The following is an 18,618-nucleotide window of genomic DNA, read 5'->3' as shown; positions in this document are numbered from 1 at the left end:
TTTTTACTTAAAAAATAATTAAAATTAAGATCTAGATCTATCCTACACGAATTCAATAAATTACCAATATAATTAAACTTTTCAGCGCCCAGAAATACGAAGTCCGTCTGCCCGGCGACTTCACCTGTGAGAACTGCACGTTACAACTGCAGCGGGAAGCTGGTGAATGGGGCGCCAACTACCGGTTCTGGTCCTGCGCTGACATCGATATTGTGCCTCGTAAGTTCATCTTCAGGGGGCGTAGTGTGAATTTACATAAAACGTCCTGACTAGTGAGCGCGTTAAAAATTTATGAAAATTTTAGTTCTTGAAAGTTTCCGCTAGGGGCGCTGTAAATTTTTTTCGCGCTCACTAGTGACGACGTTTGATGTGAACTCACACTAAGCCCTCAGGTCATTTTGTCTCCTTGTCATTCTTGCCATTTTGTAAGAACACAGCCTTTCAATTTACCAGAAGCAAATTGAGGATTTTTGGCCCACAATCCTCGACATAGGGCAGACAGTACCTCTAGCATGAACAACTTTCGTCTTCGAATCGTTTGCATATTCGATAAAATTCGATACTCAACCTTCGAATTAAACGATAACGTGAAAATTTTGTCTCTCAAAATAAGTTTCGTGCAACCATTTCTCATACTAAGTTCACTTTACGACACGTTCACAAGAGCGCTGTTGTTGTTGTCGTACTAAATCTTTTGATGGCGATTCGAATAGGCAAACGATTCAAACTCGAAAGTTATTCGTGCTAGCCGTACTGGTTGGGTTGTTGCATGTTTATTTCTTCCTTAATCGCCATTTAGGCCCGGCTTCTACCAAGGCAAAGTGGAGCGGAGAAGAGAGATGTATCGGGCGGACTCATTTTTCTATAGAATTTGACAGCGGATACGGCGCGGAGCGAAGCCTTGCGGAGCGGAGAAAAGATGTGAAAATAACGAAATCTGATTGGTTATTCAAAACACATCTCCGCTCCGCTCAACCTTGGTGTTAAACGAGCCTTATACCTCGTCTTATGTGCCGTACGTCAAAATGTTCTTTGGGGGAAGCTTATGACACAGTGATGAAGAATGTTATGAATGTCAGTCAGACAGCCAGGTTCCTAAGACTGGTTTTCACACCCACATACCTCTAATACACAATACTAGTTTTTGGTATTTGGTCACTATTAAGCAACCACTACAATTAGCTGAATTCTTTTGTTGATTAGATAAAGATCACTTGTGTGACAGATTCAAATGCAAGGTAATGAATTATTCAAGATTTATAAGTACCTTTGGTATGAAGAAAGTAGCCTTTTGATTGACAAGGACGATCTTAATCTACAGCAGGTTGTTTTGAAGTTATGATCAGGCTTAATTTTGATGTGACATTTATGTAAATATTTGTATAAATTACATTTGGCCTTGGTAGCAAGTTTCCTTGAACAATGTGAATAGTTATTGTTTATTTTCAAAGACAATAACAACGAAATTATCAAGGCTAATATTATGGTTAGCTTCTTAATATTCCTTAGTAAATTAAAGAGATTAAGGTATGAGTACGTACGACATTTCTGATGGTTTAGTGTCTTTGTGTGGTCTTTGTTTCTTCTTCTTTTGTTCAAAATATCTCATTCGCTAATATTTTCTCTCGATTGTAAATTATTAGGTACCTCATAATAATGACACCACAACCATTTAAGCATAAACTTAACATCTTATGGTCATATTATAGAACCATTATGGTTGGTACATAATAATTCCCATACATACCTACATAAAAACCTGTTTTACAATTACCTTTATTGAAATCGAAAACTGGTATTATCCACGCTTAGGTGATTGCAAAATTATTACTTAACAGAGATGGTCACTGAAGATAATATTTTGCTGTAATAATGGTTATCTAGAGTCACAATGAATGGTTTTATGAGATTGCGGTAAAAGCATTGGTGCTAAAAGCTAACAAATTAACGGTAATAACTGTGAGAAAGTTCTTTTGCATTAGGAAGTGGAGTGTAGGTGTAAATTATGATTTTATGATGTAAGGCTTGAAACGTCTGCTTCAAAAAATGAAGAGTAAATAAAGATTCACTTTACTTAACTTTGAAACTTATGTAAAACTTGTTTCTTACGTCAAGGCTTTCTAGTGGTGGCAGATTTTTTTTAGTGAAATATCATCAGGTTCAAAAACATTGCTTTTTTTCTCTAAGTATACCAGTTTAAGGGTTAAGAGTTTGAATTTTTTTGAGATTAATAAATTCAATGTAGGTACGCTTTGCAGTTCCAAATCACGTATTTTTCCAAATCACGTCACGTATTTATTTACTGCTTATTTAATCTTTAATAGGTCAGCTATGCATGGTCAATATACGACGACAGCACATCAAGCCAAATACTGTGGCATTTAATGCAATTATAACTTGAAGTAGGTGCAATTTTGCATCAAATGTAGGTAGTCTTCATTCTACTACAAAACAGCTGGTATTATAGCAATAACAATATTTTATTACTCCACAGGCAAAGACTACCATGAGACCTGTTCCGGCAAGGGTTTCCACATCCTAGGCCGTTGCAAATGCAACAAGATGTACTACGGGTCTCGCTGCCAGTTCTCTGACGAGTGTCTGGAGGACACCGACTGTGGACTCCGAGGGAAGTGTATGGAGACCAACTCCACTGAGGCTCCGGCTAAAGTGTGCTATTGTCCGTTTGGGTTCTACGGGAAAGGGTGTAACAAGAGTAAGTTTGCATGATATACCTACATTTTACATGATTTACTACGTTTTTAGAGCGTCCGTGTCTTTATTATGCTTTGAAGGGCATAAATCTACCCTGGTTTACTCTAAATACGATCAGAAAGAATTGTATATTCGAGTGTTAAATTTGACGATAGTGACAACTACATAGTATTATTTGCACTGAATTGTGATAAAGAAGAAAATTAAAATATTTGAAAAGAATTTGCTTCATGATTTCTAGTTTACCCTTTTTCCTTCTTTTTAAGGTCGGATTAATGTGAAGTATGGGCCATAATTCTACTTACAAACCGTCCTTAACAATCCATTATTTCATTTTCGTTCAAAATGTTAACCGTACTACTGCCATCTAGTGTCGAGTGGCGACACTAACCAGATAGCGCCATCTATTATTTATTTCTAGAAACAAATTCACCTTTTTGACGTGTTATTCTTACTTTTCAGAGGCACCATGGAAGGACAAAAAGGTGAACTTAGGTCTTTACACAAAGAAGGAGCTTTCAAAGGAGTTTAACTTGTACTGGAGGGTGCTGAAGGATGAAGCGGAGATTGAGGTCATCATGATGGTCAACGGAACATCGTATGCTGGTAAAAAAACTCATGAAACTTATTTTACTTTTAGGCTTTTAAAAAACACTTTTACACGTCCCAGTATTAACCCTACCACTGCTTCAGGACAATAAATGGGCCAGTAGCGAGAAGAAGCAGCGCAAGAAACTCAGTCACTATTGTATTGATTTTAAAAACGTTGAAAAATGTCTTGCCCTTTTTATACACGTCTCTTTAGTTTAGTGGTTTGAAAGTTGACGTCTCTAGGTCCTAGCTTCGATTCCTAAATGGGTCAGAAAATGAATTCACTGTTTTTTAGGCCAATTCATTTAAGTTTGAAGTGAAATGTGAATAAAACATACCTAGTTAATCCTCTTTTCTTTTTTTAGGTTTGGGCTGGCGACCAAGTGGACTGACGAAAGAATGTAAAAACTTCCCGGTGTTGGGGCCTTCTATTGATGAAAAACGTAAGTTGAGTGAATGTGTTGAAGTATAGTCGACATCACATCAATGTACACTTTTTAGTTAGAAGAAAGAAAGAAAAATATTTATTTGGTACTAAATGTTATAATCTATACTTAATACTAATATTATAAAGCTGAAGAGTTTGTTTGTTTGTTTACTTGAACGCGCTAATCTCCGGAACTACTGGTCCGATTTGAAAATTTTTTTCAGTCTTAAATAGCCTATCATCACGCTACGATCAATAGGAGCAGAGCAATAATGAAAAATGTTGCGAAAACGGGTTTTCACGCGTACGAAGTCGCGGGCATAGCTAGTTACACACACACAACACACACACACACACACATTAGAAAACTAGAAGCGATTTGCAATTTGTTACAAGATGAAAAAAAAAATTCAAAACCATATTACGTATTTGTGTCGTTATTATTTTTGTATTTAAATTAAATAAAATAGCACCTTTACCACATGCTACATGTAGAGAGTACACCAAAACCAGAGCCGTTACCCGAACCGGAGCCCAAAGCGGAACCGGAGCCGAAAGCGAAGCCAGAGCCATCGGCGGAACCCGCGGCCGAACCAGCTGCCGAACCCGTGGCCGAACCGAGCGCTGAACCCGTGGCGAAGCCCGAACCGAGCGCCGAGCCTGAGCCAACGGCAGGTTAGGATATAATATGTTACCTCTATTACGTTTAATTTTCAAGCTTGTATCTTAGACTTTAGCCAAAATGTTTTTGTATGCGTTGTCTTTACCAGCTGATATTTCATTCCCAATTAATGAAAAAAGGATTAAAGGATTGCCCAAACTCTTAAAAAAATAAAAACTGTTGTATTAATGTTGTTGGTAGGTATACCTCAATAAATAAAATAAAAAATAAAATAAAAATAAAACATTACTAGGGAACGTGTAAATCGGTAGAGGACTCTAATTTATGTTCGTTCGTTTCAGCCAAATGACGTCCACTGCTGGACAAAATACCCCACGGATTACCACTAATTCAATACTCAATATGTTTATTGCTTCCTTAAGTACATTTAGGTGTTACATATATTTGGAGATCATTAAGGACCCTGTTGGGCGCTGCAAACTTAAAATCTAAGGAGAGGTTCCCATGTATTAAACTTCATTCATTCATGTATTAAATTAAATAAATAATGAGAATATTGCAATTATTCTTTCTAAATAGTATCTTCACTCTTTTTACTTCTGATAATGCTATTTTTAAAATAACCCTAATTTCACGTTTCCCAGAACCCAAACCCGAGCCAGAACCCACTTCAGAGCCGGCGCCCGAGCCAGAAGCCACTTCAACTTCTCCAATAGAGAGCGATAACCGCAACAAGCGCGTGGCGATGCACTCGCTAGACGGATTCGACTTCAAAAACTTGGGAAACGACGTCACTGTCAAGACGAGCATATCGTACAAAGTTTCTAGTTCTAAAGGTAACAAACACCTTTTGATTTGTAATTCGTTACAAGTTTTCTTCTACAAAGTACCCTAGATAGGATGACTATCGCACGTATTCACAAACGATGCTTGCTTAAGTGAAGTAGCAAATCGAACGCACAGCGTTGAATAGAGCTCTGTGATTGGTTCGTGTGTCACCCTGTGCGTCCACGCGCACTGTGAGACCTCATAGTAATGTTTGCGAATACGGACGTATAGCTTTAAAAAATATAACTAACCTCACAAACTTATAACTTATAGTTTATAATTATGTAGCATCTTGGCCTGGTTGACAGAATTTTTAATATTCAACTGTATTATTTTTTACAGGACGCCGAAAACGCGAAACGTCAACCAACAGCAGTAAGTTCCAATACCTTTAAATGAAGCAATTATAAATACAGTAATAAAAACTGCACTATAACACACGAACGCTAAAAGCAGGCATTTGCCACGCAAAAACAGCACATAATTGGCAACAAACTAACAGTAAATGTATAATATATCACAGGACACATAGCCTCAAAATTTGACTAAAGCACGTTTTGTTAAGTCTACCTATTTTTAGGCCAGCTAAATGTTTCAGGGATGATATAAAATGGGCGTCATAGGGTCCCAATAGCTATGAAGCTTGAAACAGCGTGTAAGATGTCATTATACCCCACATCTATGGGATATGTGGTCTGTGAGAAACACTAATGTATATAATGCTGCATGGTCCCCTTATTTTTGCAGATGTGGAAACAACGACCTCTTTTGTCCCAGAAACCACCCCTATCCCTGAACCCGAACCTACCTCCGTGCCAGAACCCACCCCAGAACCCAAAACTGAGTCTACCCCAAAGCCTAAATCTAAACCAAAGTTTGCACCAAAGTCTAAACGCTTACCACTTAATCATTCCGCGCTGAATCCCATTCCGGGATCTAAATCGGTGCCAGAGCCTAAGGCTGCATCTAAGCTTGAGGTAGAGCCTACTCCTGAACCGAAATCAGAGCCTGAGCCTACCTCAGAACCCACTTCTGAGCCAGAACCCACTTCTGAACCTACATCGGAACCGGAACCTACAGCTGAGCCTAAATCTGAGCCAGAACCTACAGCGGAGCCTAAATCAGAGCCAGAACCTAATCCAGAGCCAAAATCTGAGCCCGAACCCACGGCCGAACCCAAATCTGAACCTGAACCGTCCCCAGAACCGAAATCAGAGCCCGAACCCACGCCAGAACCCAAGTCAGAGCCAGAACCGTCCCCCGAACCGAAATCAGAACCAAGCCCTCAACCAGAGCCAAAAGCCGAGCCTGAGCCTTCCCCGGAACCCAAATCAGAACCCGAACCCTCCCCAGAACCCAAATCCGAGCCAGAACCCTCCCCAGAACCCAAATCTGAGCCAGAACCTTCCCCAGAACCAAAGTCCGAGCCAGAACCTTCTCCAGAACCAAAATCAGAACCCGAACCCTCCCCAGAACCAAAATCAGAACCAGAACCCTCCCCAGAACCCAAATCTGAGCCAGAACCCTCCCCAGAACCGAAATCTGAGCCAGAACCATCCCCAGAACCCAAATCTAAGCCAGAACCATCCCCAGAACCCACTAAAGCCGAGTCGGATACCGAGATATTGCTAGTCAAGGGACTTACCGAAGAAGCAGGTAACGCACTAGCTTTGCACTTAAAAAGTATAGTCTGCAGCAATAATAATATTCTACAGCAATTTAATACGATAAAAAACAACAGTGATCTACTTATAACATTATTTAGTTAGTGTGCTGTACCTAGTCGGCCATTTTTGTTTGCGAGATTGCAATTTTTTATTGGAGCAGACTATACTTCGGTTGTTTGAGTTGGTACATAAGTAATTATGAAACGAAATGAGAAATATTAATCATCAGTCAACTGTACCCACTTGAACAACTTATTTCCATTGATAAAATAAAATAAAGAACTAAAAAAAATACTAATTAAGAAGATTAAAAGTTTGGTAACAATTTAATTTTATCGATGGATTATATTGAATTATATTTGTATAGCATTTATGTATAGCACAGTAGACATTAATATAATTAATTATTACTGACATAGAAACCGTTTACTAAATTAATTACGTTTGAAGAAGACTAATGTATTTGTTCTGTGACTAATTTATCTTAATCCATAATAAATAACTCGTCTTTTACCATAAAAAATAATTTCCAAATGTAGAATTATTCCTAGATGAAGTAAAATTGTAAAATGTTGACTCAAAGTTTTGAAATTGTATTTTATTAAGACCTTATTCATAAACGACTCTCAAATCTAACTAATAAATAAATAAACTAAATAATATAATGACATCTGTCATTGGTCCAAATATTTCAGTTCGACCAATCACTAACTTTACTTTGACCAATGACAATCTAATCTTTTCTTGAATCCTAGATTCATATTTTGATCGTCGTTTGTATACGGCCCATAATCTATCTTTGTGTTCTGCACAAGTAGGTAGGTACTACTTATCTTTTTATCTTTACTTTTTTTCTATCTGTGTCTGTACTTCTATGCTTCTTTATTCTATGCTTCTTCGTGCCTTGCCTTTGCTTCGCTTCGTTGTTTCAAGTCAATCTTCCTTCTGTCCTTACCCTTTCCTCTGATCTTTTAACTGATGAACTGATGTTTTAATTGTGTATTAACTTTCTTATGTTCTTTTCAGCGATAATTAATAACTTCCACAATTAAATAATTTACTTATTTTCCTGTTCATTTACTAAAGACTTACTTTTTTCTTAGATTATGCAACTTTGGAATAAACAAATGTACTTATCTAACTAAATTTCAAACTTCATGGCGATGACTAATTTCCATATTGTGGATTACTTGTTGGGTAATTTTTCCTGACAAAACATGTATTTGAGAATTACACTCCTAAAATTAATTTTAGCCAGCCATCATTTACAAATAATATTTAAAACACATATTTCTATAGTCATAGAGCAGACAATTACAATATGACTGAGCTATAAGCGTAGTTCTACTTCAAATCATATTATTACTATACAAACTGTTCTTCATGGAGAACACGCTAAAAATCTGGGCCCATAATCAAAGTACATCGTTATTTGTCTTTTAGACCAGTGTCCAATACGATTGTTGGTGATTCCAGGCTACTTCCCTGCACACGAATACACTCCCAAGTTCGATTTCAACCCCATGGACTGTACCGATATCGTCATAGGCACCGCTAGAGGGAACTACCATCGTGTGCTGGACTATTACACTAGAGACAGGTAATGCTAGAGTCATCATCATCATCTCGGTCTATATTCCACTTTGATCACCTGGCTTTGATCACCCAGGTGATCAAAGCGACAAGACAGGTGGACTTCCAGCGACAATTTAGACTTTGATCACGCACGGATACGATGCCCTGGGTGATCAAAGTGGACCCCAGTTAAATTATTATTTTAGTGTCCTTTGATCTACGAGTAGATCCAGAGTTTACGTTCAATTTTAAACCATAATATCGGATACTATACCCTCGCCTCGCCCCCAAGTTCATAATAAACTAAACGTACCGTGATTTTTGGCCGTTTTCACAATCAATCTCTAATTTTTAAGTGACATGGTAACGCTTATCCGGAATTTTGTTTTTATAGGGGTCTCTTAAAAATTTTGATTAGGGATTGATGGTGAAAATCATCTATACAGGGTGGAAACGATAAGTGATCTCATTCGATTATTTCTAAACTATACAAGATATCGAAAAACTGGTTACTAATCTTGAAAGTGCTTCACAAGCTCTATCCAACGGTACCAATCTGGGGGCACGGCAGTGCCCCCGCCAAGTCGAGCGCGAAGCAAACACTGCCGTACCATCCTTTACTGGAACCATTTCGCCGCATTTTCAGGCCTCTATTTGAGAACCTTTAGATAAGACCAGAACGCAGAAATTTTCGTCATCTAGTAAGCTATAATCACACACTTAAAANTAGTTTACCCTTTTTCCTTCTTTTTAAGGTCGGATTAATGTAAAGTATGGGCCATAATTCTACTTACAAACCGTCCTTAACAATCCATTATTTCAATTTCGTTCAAAATTTTAACCGTACTGCCATCTAGTGTCGAGTAGCGGCACTAACTAGCGCCATCTAGTATTTCTCTTAATAAACAAAATTCACCTTTTTGACGTGCTATTCTTACTTTTCAGAGGCACCATGGAAGGACAAAAAGGTGAACTTAGGTCTTTACACGAAGAAGGAGCTTTCAAAGGAGTTCAATTTGTACTGGAGGGTGCTGAAGGATGAAGCGGAGATTGAGGTCATCATGATGGTTAATGGAACGTCGTATGCTGGTAAAAAAACTCATGAACCTAATTTATTTATGCAAGTAGGGTTTTAAAAAGCACTTTTACACGTCCCAGTATTAAACCTACCTCTGCTTCAGGACAATAAATGGGCCAGTGCTGAGAAGAAGCAGCGCAAGAAACGCAGTCACTATTGTTATTGCTTTTAAAAACGTTGAAAAATGTCTTGCCCTTTCTATTCATGTCTCTTTAGTCTAGTGGTTTGAAAGTTGACGTCTCTAGGTCCTAGCTTCGATTCCTAAATGGGTCAGAAAATGAATTCACTGTATTTTAGGCCAATTCATTTAAGTTTGAAGTGATATGTGATGTCCTATGTTCTTTTTTTAGGTTTGGGCTGGCGACCAAGTGGACTGACGAAAGAATGTAAAAACTTTCCAGTGTTGGGGCCTTCTATTGACGAAAAACGTAAGTTGAGTAAATGTTTTGAAGTACAGTCGACAGCATACCAAGCTACACTTTTTAGTTGACTTGCTTGACTGAAGGTCCTATGTCCCCTAGATGGGGCAGAGGGCGTCCACAACAGTCCTCCATCGCGTTCGGTCTTGAGCTTCTCGTTTGATCTCGCTCTAAGTCTTGCCGATCTTCTTCGCCTCGTCCGCTACAGTGCGCCGCCAAGTTTGCTTGGGGCGACCACGCTTGCGTTTTCCTTGGGGGTTCCAATCCAGAGCCTGCTTGGGGATGCACTTTTTAGTTACAAATAATTAATTAGAAAACTAGAAGCGATTGCGAATTTGCAATTTGTTACAAGATGAAAAAAAAGATCAAAACCATATCACGTTTTATCTGTATCGTTATTATTCTTATTTTAGAGAGTACGCCAAAACCAGAGCCGTTGCCCGAACCGGAGCCCAAAGCGGAACCGGAGCCGAAAGCGGAGCCAGAACCATCGGCTGAACCCGCGGCCGAACCAGCTGCCGAACCCGTGGCCGAACCCGCGGCCGAACCAGTGGCGAAGCCCGAACCGAGCGCCGAGCCTGAGCCAACGGCAGGTGAGAATATTTGAATTAAAATCGATTTATAACACCCACCCGATAATTAAAATAAAGGAAACCATAAGTACTAGAATAAAATTATTGAAAATAAAAATAAAAAACCCAACTGCGTAAAAATTAACTAAAAAGATAATCGTTCGTTTCAGCCAAATGACGTCCACTGCTGGACAAAGGCCTCCCCCAAGGTTTAAAAAGATAATAAAAACAAGAAAACTTAAGTGTTCACATATGCAGTCGGAGGCATCAACTACTAATTATTTTGTAGGTGATATGTAATTGATGCCTCCGACTGCATTTGTGAACGCTAAGTTGTCTTGTTTTTACCTTTTTAATTCATTTTTCGCAGTTGGGTTTTTGTTTTTTCAATAATTATTTTATTTTAATCTTTTTAGTTGACGATTATTTTAATTTATAGATTTGCTAATTCCGATCATGGTGAGTTTTGTTTGGGTATAGGGATTATCTTAATATCTTTCGAAAAATAAAACACCCTTAATCAAGTACATAATAGGCAAAAGCGAATCGTTAATTTTAGCTCGGTGCCCTCCCTGAACGTGATAATGTTTAAAAAATAGAATGAGAATAATTCAAATTCAATCTTATTTTAAATTTTTCACATTTTTAGAACCCAAACCCGAGCCAGAACCCACTTCTGAACCGGCGCCCGAGCCAGAAGCCACTTCAACTTCTCCAATAGAGAGCGACAACCGCAACAAGCGCGTGGCGATGCATTCACTAGATGGATTCGACTTCAAAAACTTGGGAAACGACGTCACTGTCAAGACGAGCATATCGTACAAAGTTTCTAGTTCTAAAGGTAACAAACACTTTTTGATTTAAAAATTATAAATAACTTGAAAAAAATGATTTGTAATATTAGTTACAAATATTCTTCTACTGATAAGTGATTATCGCCCGTATTCACAAACGTTACTTGACCTGTGCGTCCACGCGCACTATGAGACCTCATAGTAATGTTTGTGAATACGGGCGTATAGCTTTTTANTGTGAATTGTGTCAAGCATTAAATTGTCACCTACATATTGACGTCTTATTTATACCTAGATAAGAGTCCCTTAAGTGCACTGAGAGTATTATTCACCAGGTTTATTATAGCGTTTAACTGAGTAGGTTCCTGCAGCAGAAATCCTGCTGTTAGGGAGAGACATGTGACCTAATAGACCTATTTTGGCCGTTTGTTCCCAACCAGTCACACCGAAACGTGTAACACTGTTACTCGTTGGGAAAAAAATCTCATCGAGTCACACTAATCAGCCTGTATTAGGACATTTTTGTTTACGTTTCTGCCCAACGGTTCACACATTAAAATACCTTTAGCCTAAAAACTGTGCAGTAAATTAAAAAAAAATATTTTAAATGACACCTAGAATTTAATATTTTTTTTCTTTTTTGGACTGTATGTCCAGAAATATCTTTTTAAGGCGAGAGTGAATAGGCACTTACAGGGCAGATAAATGTACCATCCTAGACTGTATCCCAGTATTCCCAGTTAACATCGGTGCGATTGTGGTCAAATACCTGCTTTTGTTATGCATAAAAAAATAGAGTTAGTTAGGTTAGGTTAGGAATATTAGCAAAATGTCACGGTCTTGAAACATTTATAGGGCCTGTTCTACACAAAACATGTCGGCAATATAATTTATAGTGTCACCCAGTTACCTACTAAATGTTCTTCACGCATTGAAATATTATCGTACATACTTCGAAACAGCAATAAAACGGCCATAAAAACTATTATTTTATTTATTTATTTATTTATTTTATTTATTTATTTAGAAACTCAACAGCTGTTTTACAATATTCATGTTAGTTTGATGAGCATTAAATCTAAGCCAATTAAAGAGTTTCCTAGCTGTTTAAATTAGTTCGTACATTATTACATTTTATCAGGTAATGAGTACCAATAAGCGCTGCATCCTCAACCATGCCTAAAAATAATAATCATGATTGAACATGCAGCGCTCAGGTTATACAATCTTAGTGTAATTAAATTTAAATATAAGTAAATTTGGGTAAATTATTACAACCCTTAAGACATCAAAACAATTAAATATTAATTAGGCAGACCTTAAATGTCCCTAGTTATATATATTTATATCCCACAATAACGTGATCACTGAGTTAGGTAGGTATAAGATGCACCGTGTGGTCAGAACACATAGATAGGTATATTAGGATTTCTAGGAACCCGGCGCATTAACTTGTAAAATAATATGTCTCATTTCCTTCTTCAGTGTACTCTTACTCACATTAAAGAAATCAATGTGTTTATACTTAGAGTTGTATGTTTTATGCAAACGAGTCATAACACTGTTCTGGGCATAGTTGGTACGATGCTTGGGTATGGCCAACAGCGGGGTGTGTCTAGTCCGAAATTTAGGTGTACAGAAGCTGATCATCGATAGAAGATTGGGTGAGTCTAGATTGCCTCGCAGAATGTCGTACAGTAGGCACATGTCAATAATGTCGCGTCGAGATTCAAGAGGTAATAGATTGAAATGGCCACAGTCTTTTACATAGCCCTCGCGACGCCGTGATTGCTTAAAGTTTAGGTGGTTAACGAACAATTTCTGAACTTTTTCAAGACTAGTTTTATATTTAGCGTATTGAGGAGACCAGATGGGACTAGCGTATTCCAAGATGCTACGACAGTATGCGTAATATACAGATTTCAAACTTTGAGGGTTTTTAAACGCCTTACAAATTCGCATTGTGAAGCCCAGATTACGGAAAGCTTTATTAACTATGTAATCTATGTGCTGTTTGAACAACATTTTTGAGTCAAGATAAATGCCCAAGTCTCTAACAACGGAAGTTCTCTCTATTATCATGTCATTAAAGCTGTATGGGTATGTCAAAGTTTCCTTTTTACGGCTGAAGCTAATGCATTGGCACTTGCTGATGTTGACTGTGATTTTATTATCATTATAGTATTCCTGTAGTCTATTCAAATCGCTTTGCATCTGTATGCAGTCATTAATTGACGATACCCTCGTAAAAACCTTTTTATCGTCAGCGTAAAGTAGGTGATTGGAATTTTGAAAACACTTATTAATGTCGTACACATACGCACAGTAAAATAAAGGGCCAAGATGCGAACCCTGCGGTACACCGGATGGAACCTGAACAAAGTCAGACTTAAAACCACCCACCACAACTGCTTGAGACCTGTTCGTTAGGTAAGATTTAACCCACCTGAGCAAATCCCCACGGATTCCTAATTCGAATAGTTTGCTGAGTAGGATGACGTGATCCACCCGATCGAAAGCTTTTTCAAAATCGGTGTAGATCACGTCAACCTGACCGGCGCTCTCCATACCGCTCAGCACATAGCTGCAGAATTCAGCCAGATTTGAGGTGGTAGATTTACGCCTCAAGAAACCATGCTGATGGTGTGATATACCACTTGTAACTGTAGAGTAAATACTGTTGTATACAATTCTTTCAAGGAGTTTACTTAGTGTATTTAAAATTGAGATGGGCCTATAATTAATAATTTCTAATTTTGAAGATTTTTTGTGGATCGGAACAATGTGGGCTTTTTTCCAGATAGTTGGAAAAACCCCGCTGCATAATGATAATTGAAACAGTAAATATACGGGATAGCACAGAACATCAGCGCAACGACGAAGAAACACCGGCGGAACACCATCACAGCCAGCCCCCTTGCTCACGTCAAGAGTTTGAAGCATGATTTTAAGTTTGTCTGGTGAGACGCTCGTAGTAGCTATCACATCTGTGACGGTGTCCCGCTCAACGCTATCTATTAGATCTACATCATTCGACGAGCCATTAGAAAACATTTTTTGGAAAAAGTCGTTGAAGCCATTGCAAATGTCGGAACCATCCACGAGTGTATCTCCTAAGTAAGTGAACTGCTTCGGATACTGAGAGCCGCCTCTTCTGGATTTAACAAACGACCAAAAAGCTTTCGGGTTGATCCTAATATTGTTTTCAGTGGCTTTTAAGTAACTATTATAGCATTCTCGTTGTACTGTGCGTTCACGGCTGCGTAGCATAACAAATGTGTCGTAATCACGTGGGTTCCCATAGCGTTTCCATTTTTTATGAATTTTACCCTTTTCGCGTATGATTTTAATTAAAGCTATATTATACCAGGGAGGATATTTGCTTTTGAGACCATTTACTTTTATCGAAGGGATGTAATTGTCAAAACATTCGTATATTATTTTGTAAAACTTTTCCAAGGCCTCATCAATCGTTGCATTACTAAACAAATTATCCCAGTCTACCTTATTTAGGTAGTTGATTATGGCTGGATAGTCACAAGTGTGGAAATTGCGGCGCGATGTCGATTGTTCTTGAAAAGGTGTGATAAACAAATCTGTGATGCAAACGTGCAGCGGTGGGTGGTGTCTATCCTCAATGCTCAAAAGAGACGTTGCCCTAGCAACCACAGAGTTCAATGTACAAAACACCATGTCGAGACAGCGTCCCCTGTCGTTGGGAATGTAATTAAATTGCCTAAAGCCCAGGTAGTTCATAGTTCCAACAAACTCAGATGCCGCGTCCTGCAAACCCGAAACAACATTATTAAGTAACATTGGATGGCCATTACGCCACTCAAAGCAAGGCAAGTTGAAGTCTCCCGTTAATAGATATGTGTCACTAGGATGCTCCTGGGTTAGTTGCATAAGAAATGACTTAATTTCGTCTAACTGTGCTGGGATATTTGAATAATCGGGCGGTAGGTACACTAGAATTATGTGTAAATTGCTATTTGTACCAAGGGTGCGCGCGGGCACGGTGACACATTGTAACTCTGTGTAAGTTTTAGAAGAAAAATTGTTAACGACTTGAGGACTGAGATTACTCTTTATGCAAGTCATGACACCGCCTCCTGACCTTTTATTTGTTTGAGACAGATCACGATCCGCTCGAAAAACGTCGTACCTGGTATCGCAGAGCTCGGCGCTAAGGATATCGTCCTGAAGCCAAGTCTCAGTGAATAACAAGATATCATAATCACTGCAAGAGATACTATTATATATTTCCAAACACTTGGTCCTGAGACCTCGCACATTTTGATAAAAAATTGTTAGATTATCCGCGGATTTATTCACGTTGAGTGTAAGTGGTCAAACCCTATGAACAGACTACACTGATTATACTTTAAAATAAGAATGTGAAATTGAAAAACGGTGCCACGGCGGCCCGTCAATAAAACAGGGCTGTAGTCAGCAATATTTACCATTAGTAAGACGCCTACCCCAGGTATGCAATAAATTATATTTTGGTAAGAATAGTAAAAGAAAATACACACATCACAAACAGTGGCCATTGGTAGTGAAACGCACTGATTAATCGAGCCATAACCTACCTTCATACAAACGCGTTCATGTATGTACCCGTGTGAGATAGTATTGTGTATGTAACTATAACGAGTATGTGGTAATATGCTATGTTCAGTTTTTTGTATAAAAAAAAGACTGTATAGCATTGCCGTGAGAAGACCATGTTTGTGCGCGGTTACCGTCTCGCATAGGTATGGTTTGGTTTTAGGAGACGCATAAACACCATCAAGTGAATAATAAGCTGGCCGGCTACTCATGTGTATTGTCATGGTTGACTTAGTTTGACAGAATGACTCACACACCAAATCAAATAAAAATGCAAGCGACAGCCCATTGCGAATTAAGTTTAAGTATACGCCCGTCGTTACTAACCTGTCCATCACAATTACAGCCGTCCCGTTCGCTCCATAGTAATAATAATTGTAATAAGAGCCCAGCTGTAGCACCAAAACAGTGTGGGACACAATATTAATATCTGTAATGTGAGTAAGATAACTTATTTTACATTCGAATGAACTCACAAATATTGAGTATTGTGCAAAAAATATAGTTAAGTTTATACCAGAATACAACACACAACAACATCCCTTAGGCCTGCATTTAGCAGAGATAGCACTCTGTAAATTACAGCACACATAAAATATTGCACCAAATAAATATAATTCCTTTTTCATATGACAAATATGGCAAATATCCAAACAAATATGCACATCCGCATAATGAATATATACAATGTGACCAAGATAACAAATTTTACATTCGAATGAACTATCAAATATTGAGTATTGTGCAAAAAATATAGTTAAATTGTTGCCAGAATACATTACACGACAGCGTCCCTTAGGCCTGTATTTAGCAAAGATAGCACTCTGTAAATTACAGCACACATAATATACTACACCATATAAATATAATTCCTTCCTCACATGACAACTATCCAGATAAATATGCACATCCGTATAATGAATATATGCAATGCGACTAAGATAACACATTTTACACACGAATGAACTATTCATTGAGTATTTTGCAAAAAATGTAGTTAAATTGTTACCATAATACATTACATGACAGCATCCCTTAGGCCTGTATTTAGCAAAGATAGCACTCAGTAAATTACAGCACACATAATAATATACTGTACCATTCAAATGTAATTCCTTTATATTATGACAACAATGGCAAGAAATAAGTAACCACCGAGAAACAATAGTTAGCAAGAGTCACTGTATTTTATCAAGTGCAGAGGCGTTACGGATAAAGATAGCTTCACTTGTTTCGTTTTTTCTCATATAGATTCTTCCCGCACGAACCCACACAAACTTGAAGTTTAACTCCTTGCCGCGTTGCCTGGCAGCGGCATGAAGTTGCTTATTCTCGTAGGACAGGCTTTCCAAAACAAAAACAGGTGTCTTATTCTCGGGGTTGAAGCCAAAATCCGCTGTGCTTAGCTTGTTCTGCGGGTTTTCCTTGTTGTATCGTGAGACCGCAGACAACACGGTGTCACGCAGTCTAGGTGAACTGAGTTTAGCAATAATTGAGCGTGGTCTAGTGCTGTTGGGGTTAATCTTGGCTATCCGAGAGCAGTAGTGTATGTCTTGGTCATTAATAGTGCAGTTAACGGTGCGCCCCAGCTGTTTGACAATTTGCAGAACATTCTCAGTTTTTTTGTCAGGAACACATTGTATTTCTAAGGTCGAGGCGCGCGATAGTTGGTCCAATTGCTGTAATTTACCGCTGAGACTGTTCACTTCTGTGCGTAGACAAGCATTTTCTTTCTTTAGAGTGATTATTTCTTGTTGTTGTTGCTGAAGTCCCTCGGTCATTTTGTCAAACTTATCACTCATAAACTCGATTGACGTATTGAGGTTAGTAATTCTCTCAGAAAATGTGCTGAGGGTGGACCTTAGTTCAGCATTATTTGTCTTCATGAGGTTTAGCATTTCTTCGCGCAGCAGTTCTCTGAGCTCGGACCGTCGTATGTAGTCATCTTTGTTTGTTGGAACACTTAACTCCGACTTGCCTGGTGCTTTGCGTCGAGTGACGTTGAACGAAATCTCAGCCTGCGCCGTAGGTGTAGACGGGCGTGCAGGATGTGCAGAATTGTCGACTTTCGGTTGTTTACTCATGCATAGTGGGCACAGCCACTTCGTGGTCGCATCTGGAGTAAGACCTTGCTGCATATTGAGACACAAGAGGTGATAAACTCCGTCGCATTTCGAGCATTCAATGTAGTCCTCATTGTTTACGTCTAAATTACACGCCGAGCAAGTCTTCATTTTGTGGGCGCACGTAGTAAGAAAGAGAGAGCAATAAAATAAAACTTTGAAAAGATTTAAGAGGGCGTCGGTCCGGAATACATAATGATTTGCATATGAAGGTGCTCGTGGAAAATATACGGGATTAAGTATGTTAAACTCGTTCCAGTTTGTGAAGTGCCTAGGTAGGCTGACTAGGTAGTCAACTTTGTGTCTAAAATATCCTCGTTCTAACTTGAAATTAAAATTAAAATTGTTGATGGAAAATTTCAGAACGCGACATTTTTAAAGTACCTACATAGTAGGTTCACTGTTATGAGTGCTTAAAGCTTGACGTTTTGGCTATGTTTTTACAGCCATGGTTTTAACAAAATTGGATTTTTTAAGTAGACTATCGTTATGCGGAGTGACGTTGTGAACTTGTAGGTCGGTGTCATAAATATCAATGTTAAATACTATGACGTGAAACGTCATACAAATTATAATTAACAAATAGGGTTTCTGCT

At 38.4% G+C, this 18,618-nt stretch overlaps 3 protein-coding genes across 3 annotated transcripts in view; 2 read left to right on the top strand and 1 right to left on the bottom strand.

Annotated features, from left to right (window-relative positions):
* The window catches only part of LOC114356160 (cell surface glycoprotein 1-like), a 92,140-nt gene extending 83,686 nt beyond the window's left edge, over positions 1-8,454 (top strand). The window contains exons 6-14 of the mRNA XM_028309276.1: positions 86-219; positions 2,495-2,716; positions 3,178-3,321; positions 3,672-3,749; positions 4,229-4,408; positions 5,000-5,191; positions 5,526-5,558; positions 5,931-6,839; positions 8,327-8,454. Coding sequence (XP_028165077.1) covers positions 86-219; positions 2,495-2,716; positions 3,178-3,321; positions 3,672-3,749; positions 4,229-4,408; positions 5,000-5,191; positions 5,526-5,558; positions 5,931-6,839; positions 8,327-8,454 — 2,020 coding nt within the window. The remainder of the gene's footprint in view (positions 1-85; positions 220-2,494; positions 2,717-3,177; positions 3,322-3,671; positions 3,750-4,228; positions 4,409-4,999; positions 5,192-5,525; positions 5,559-5,930; positions 6,840-8,326) is intronic.
* A 744-nt stretch (positions 8,455-9,198) lies between these two features.
* LOC114356159 (induced stolen tip protein TUB8-like) lies at positions 9,199-14,233 on the top strand. The gene is made up of 6 exons (XM_028309275.1): positions 9,199-9,202; positions 9,371-9,514; positions 9,854-9,931; positions 10,336-10,515; positions 11,144-11,335; positions 14,130-14,233. The coding sequence occupies exons 1-6, from the start codon at positions 9,199-9,201 to the stop codon at positions 14,231-14,233; spliced, it is 702 nt and encodes a 233-aa protein (XP_028165076.1).
* Positions 12,328-18,162, bottom strand: LOC114356174 (uncharacterized). Its single transcript, XM_028309295.1, has one exon. It carries the CDS (start codon positions 18,131-18,133, stop codon positions 17,078-17,080), a length of 1,056 nt encoding a protein of 351 aa, XP_028165096.1. The 5' UTR covers positions 18,134-18,162; the 3' UTR covers positions 12,328-17,077.
* Between the last annotated feature and the right edge of the window lie 456 nt (positions 18,163-18,618).

Source organism: Ostrinia furnacalis, unplaced genomic scaffold (genome assembly GCF_004193835.3).
Source record: "Ostrinia furnacalis isolate ACB-3 unplaced genomic scaffold, ASM419383v2 OfSCF2698, whole genome shotgun sequence".
NCBI lineage: Eukaryota > Metazoa > Arthropoda > Insecta > Lepidoptera > Crambidae > Ostrinia > Ostrinia furnacalis.
This window is presented reverse-complemented; position numbering and strand designations above follow the sequence as displayed.

Coding starts and splice junctions, on each gene's coding strand:
- LOC114356159 (XM_028309275.1), top strand. Junction 9,515..9,853: donor TAATGGAACGTCGTATGCTG/GTAAAAAAACTC, acceptor TTCTTTTTTTAG/GTTTGGGCTGGCGACCAAGT. Junction 9,932..10,335: donor GCCTTCTATTGACGAAAAAC/GTAAGTTGAGTA, acceptor TTCTTATTTTAG/AGAGTACGCCAAAACCAGAG.
- LOC114356174 (XM_028309295.1), bottom strand. CDS start 18,133: ATGAAGACTTGCTCGGCGTGTAATTTAGACGTAAACAATGAGGACTAC.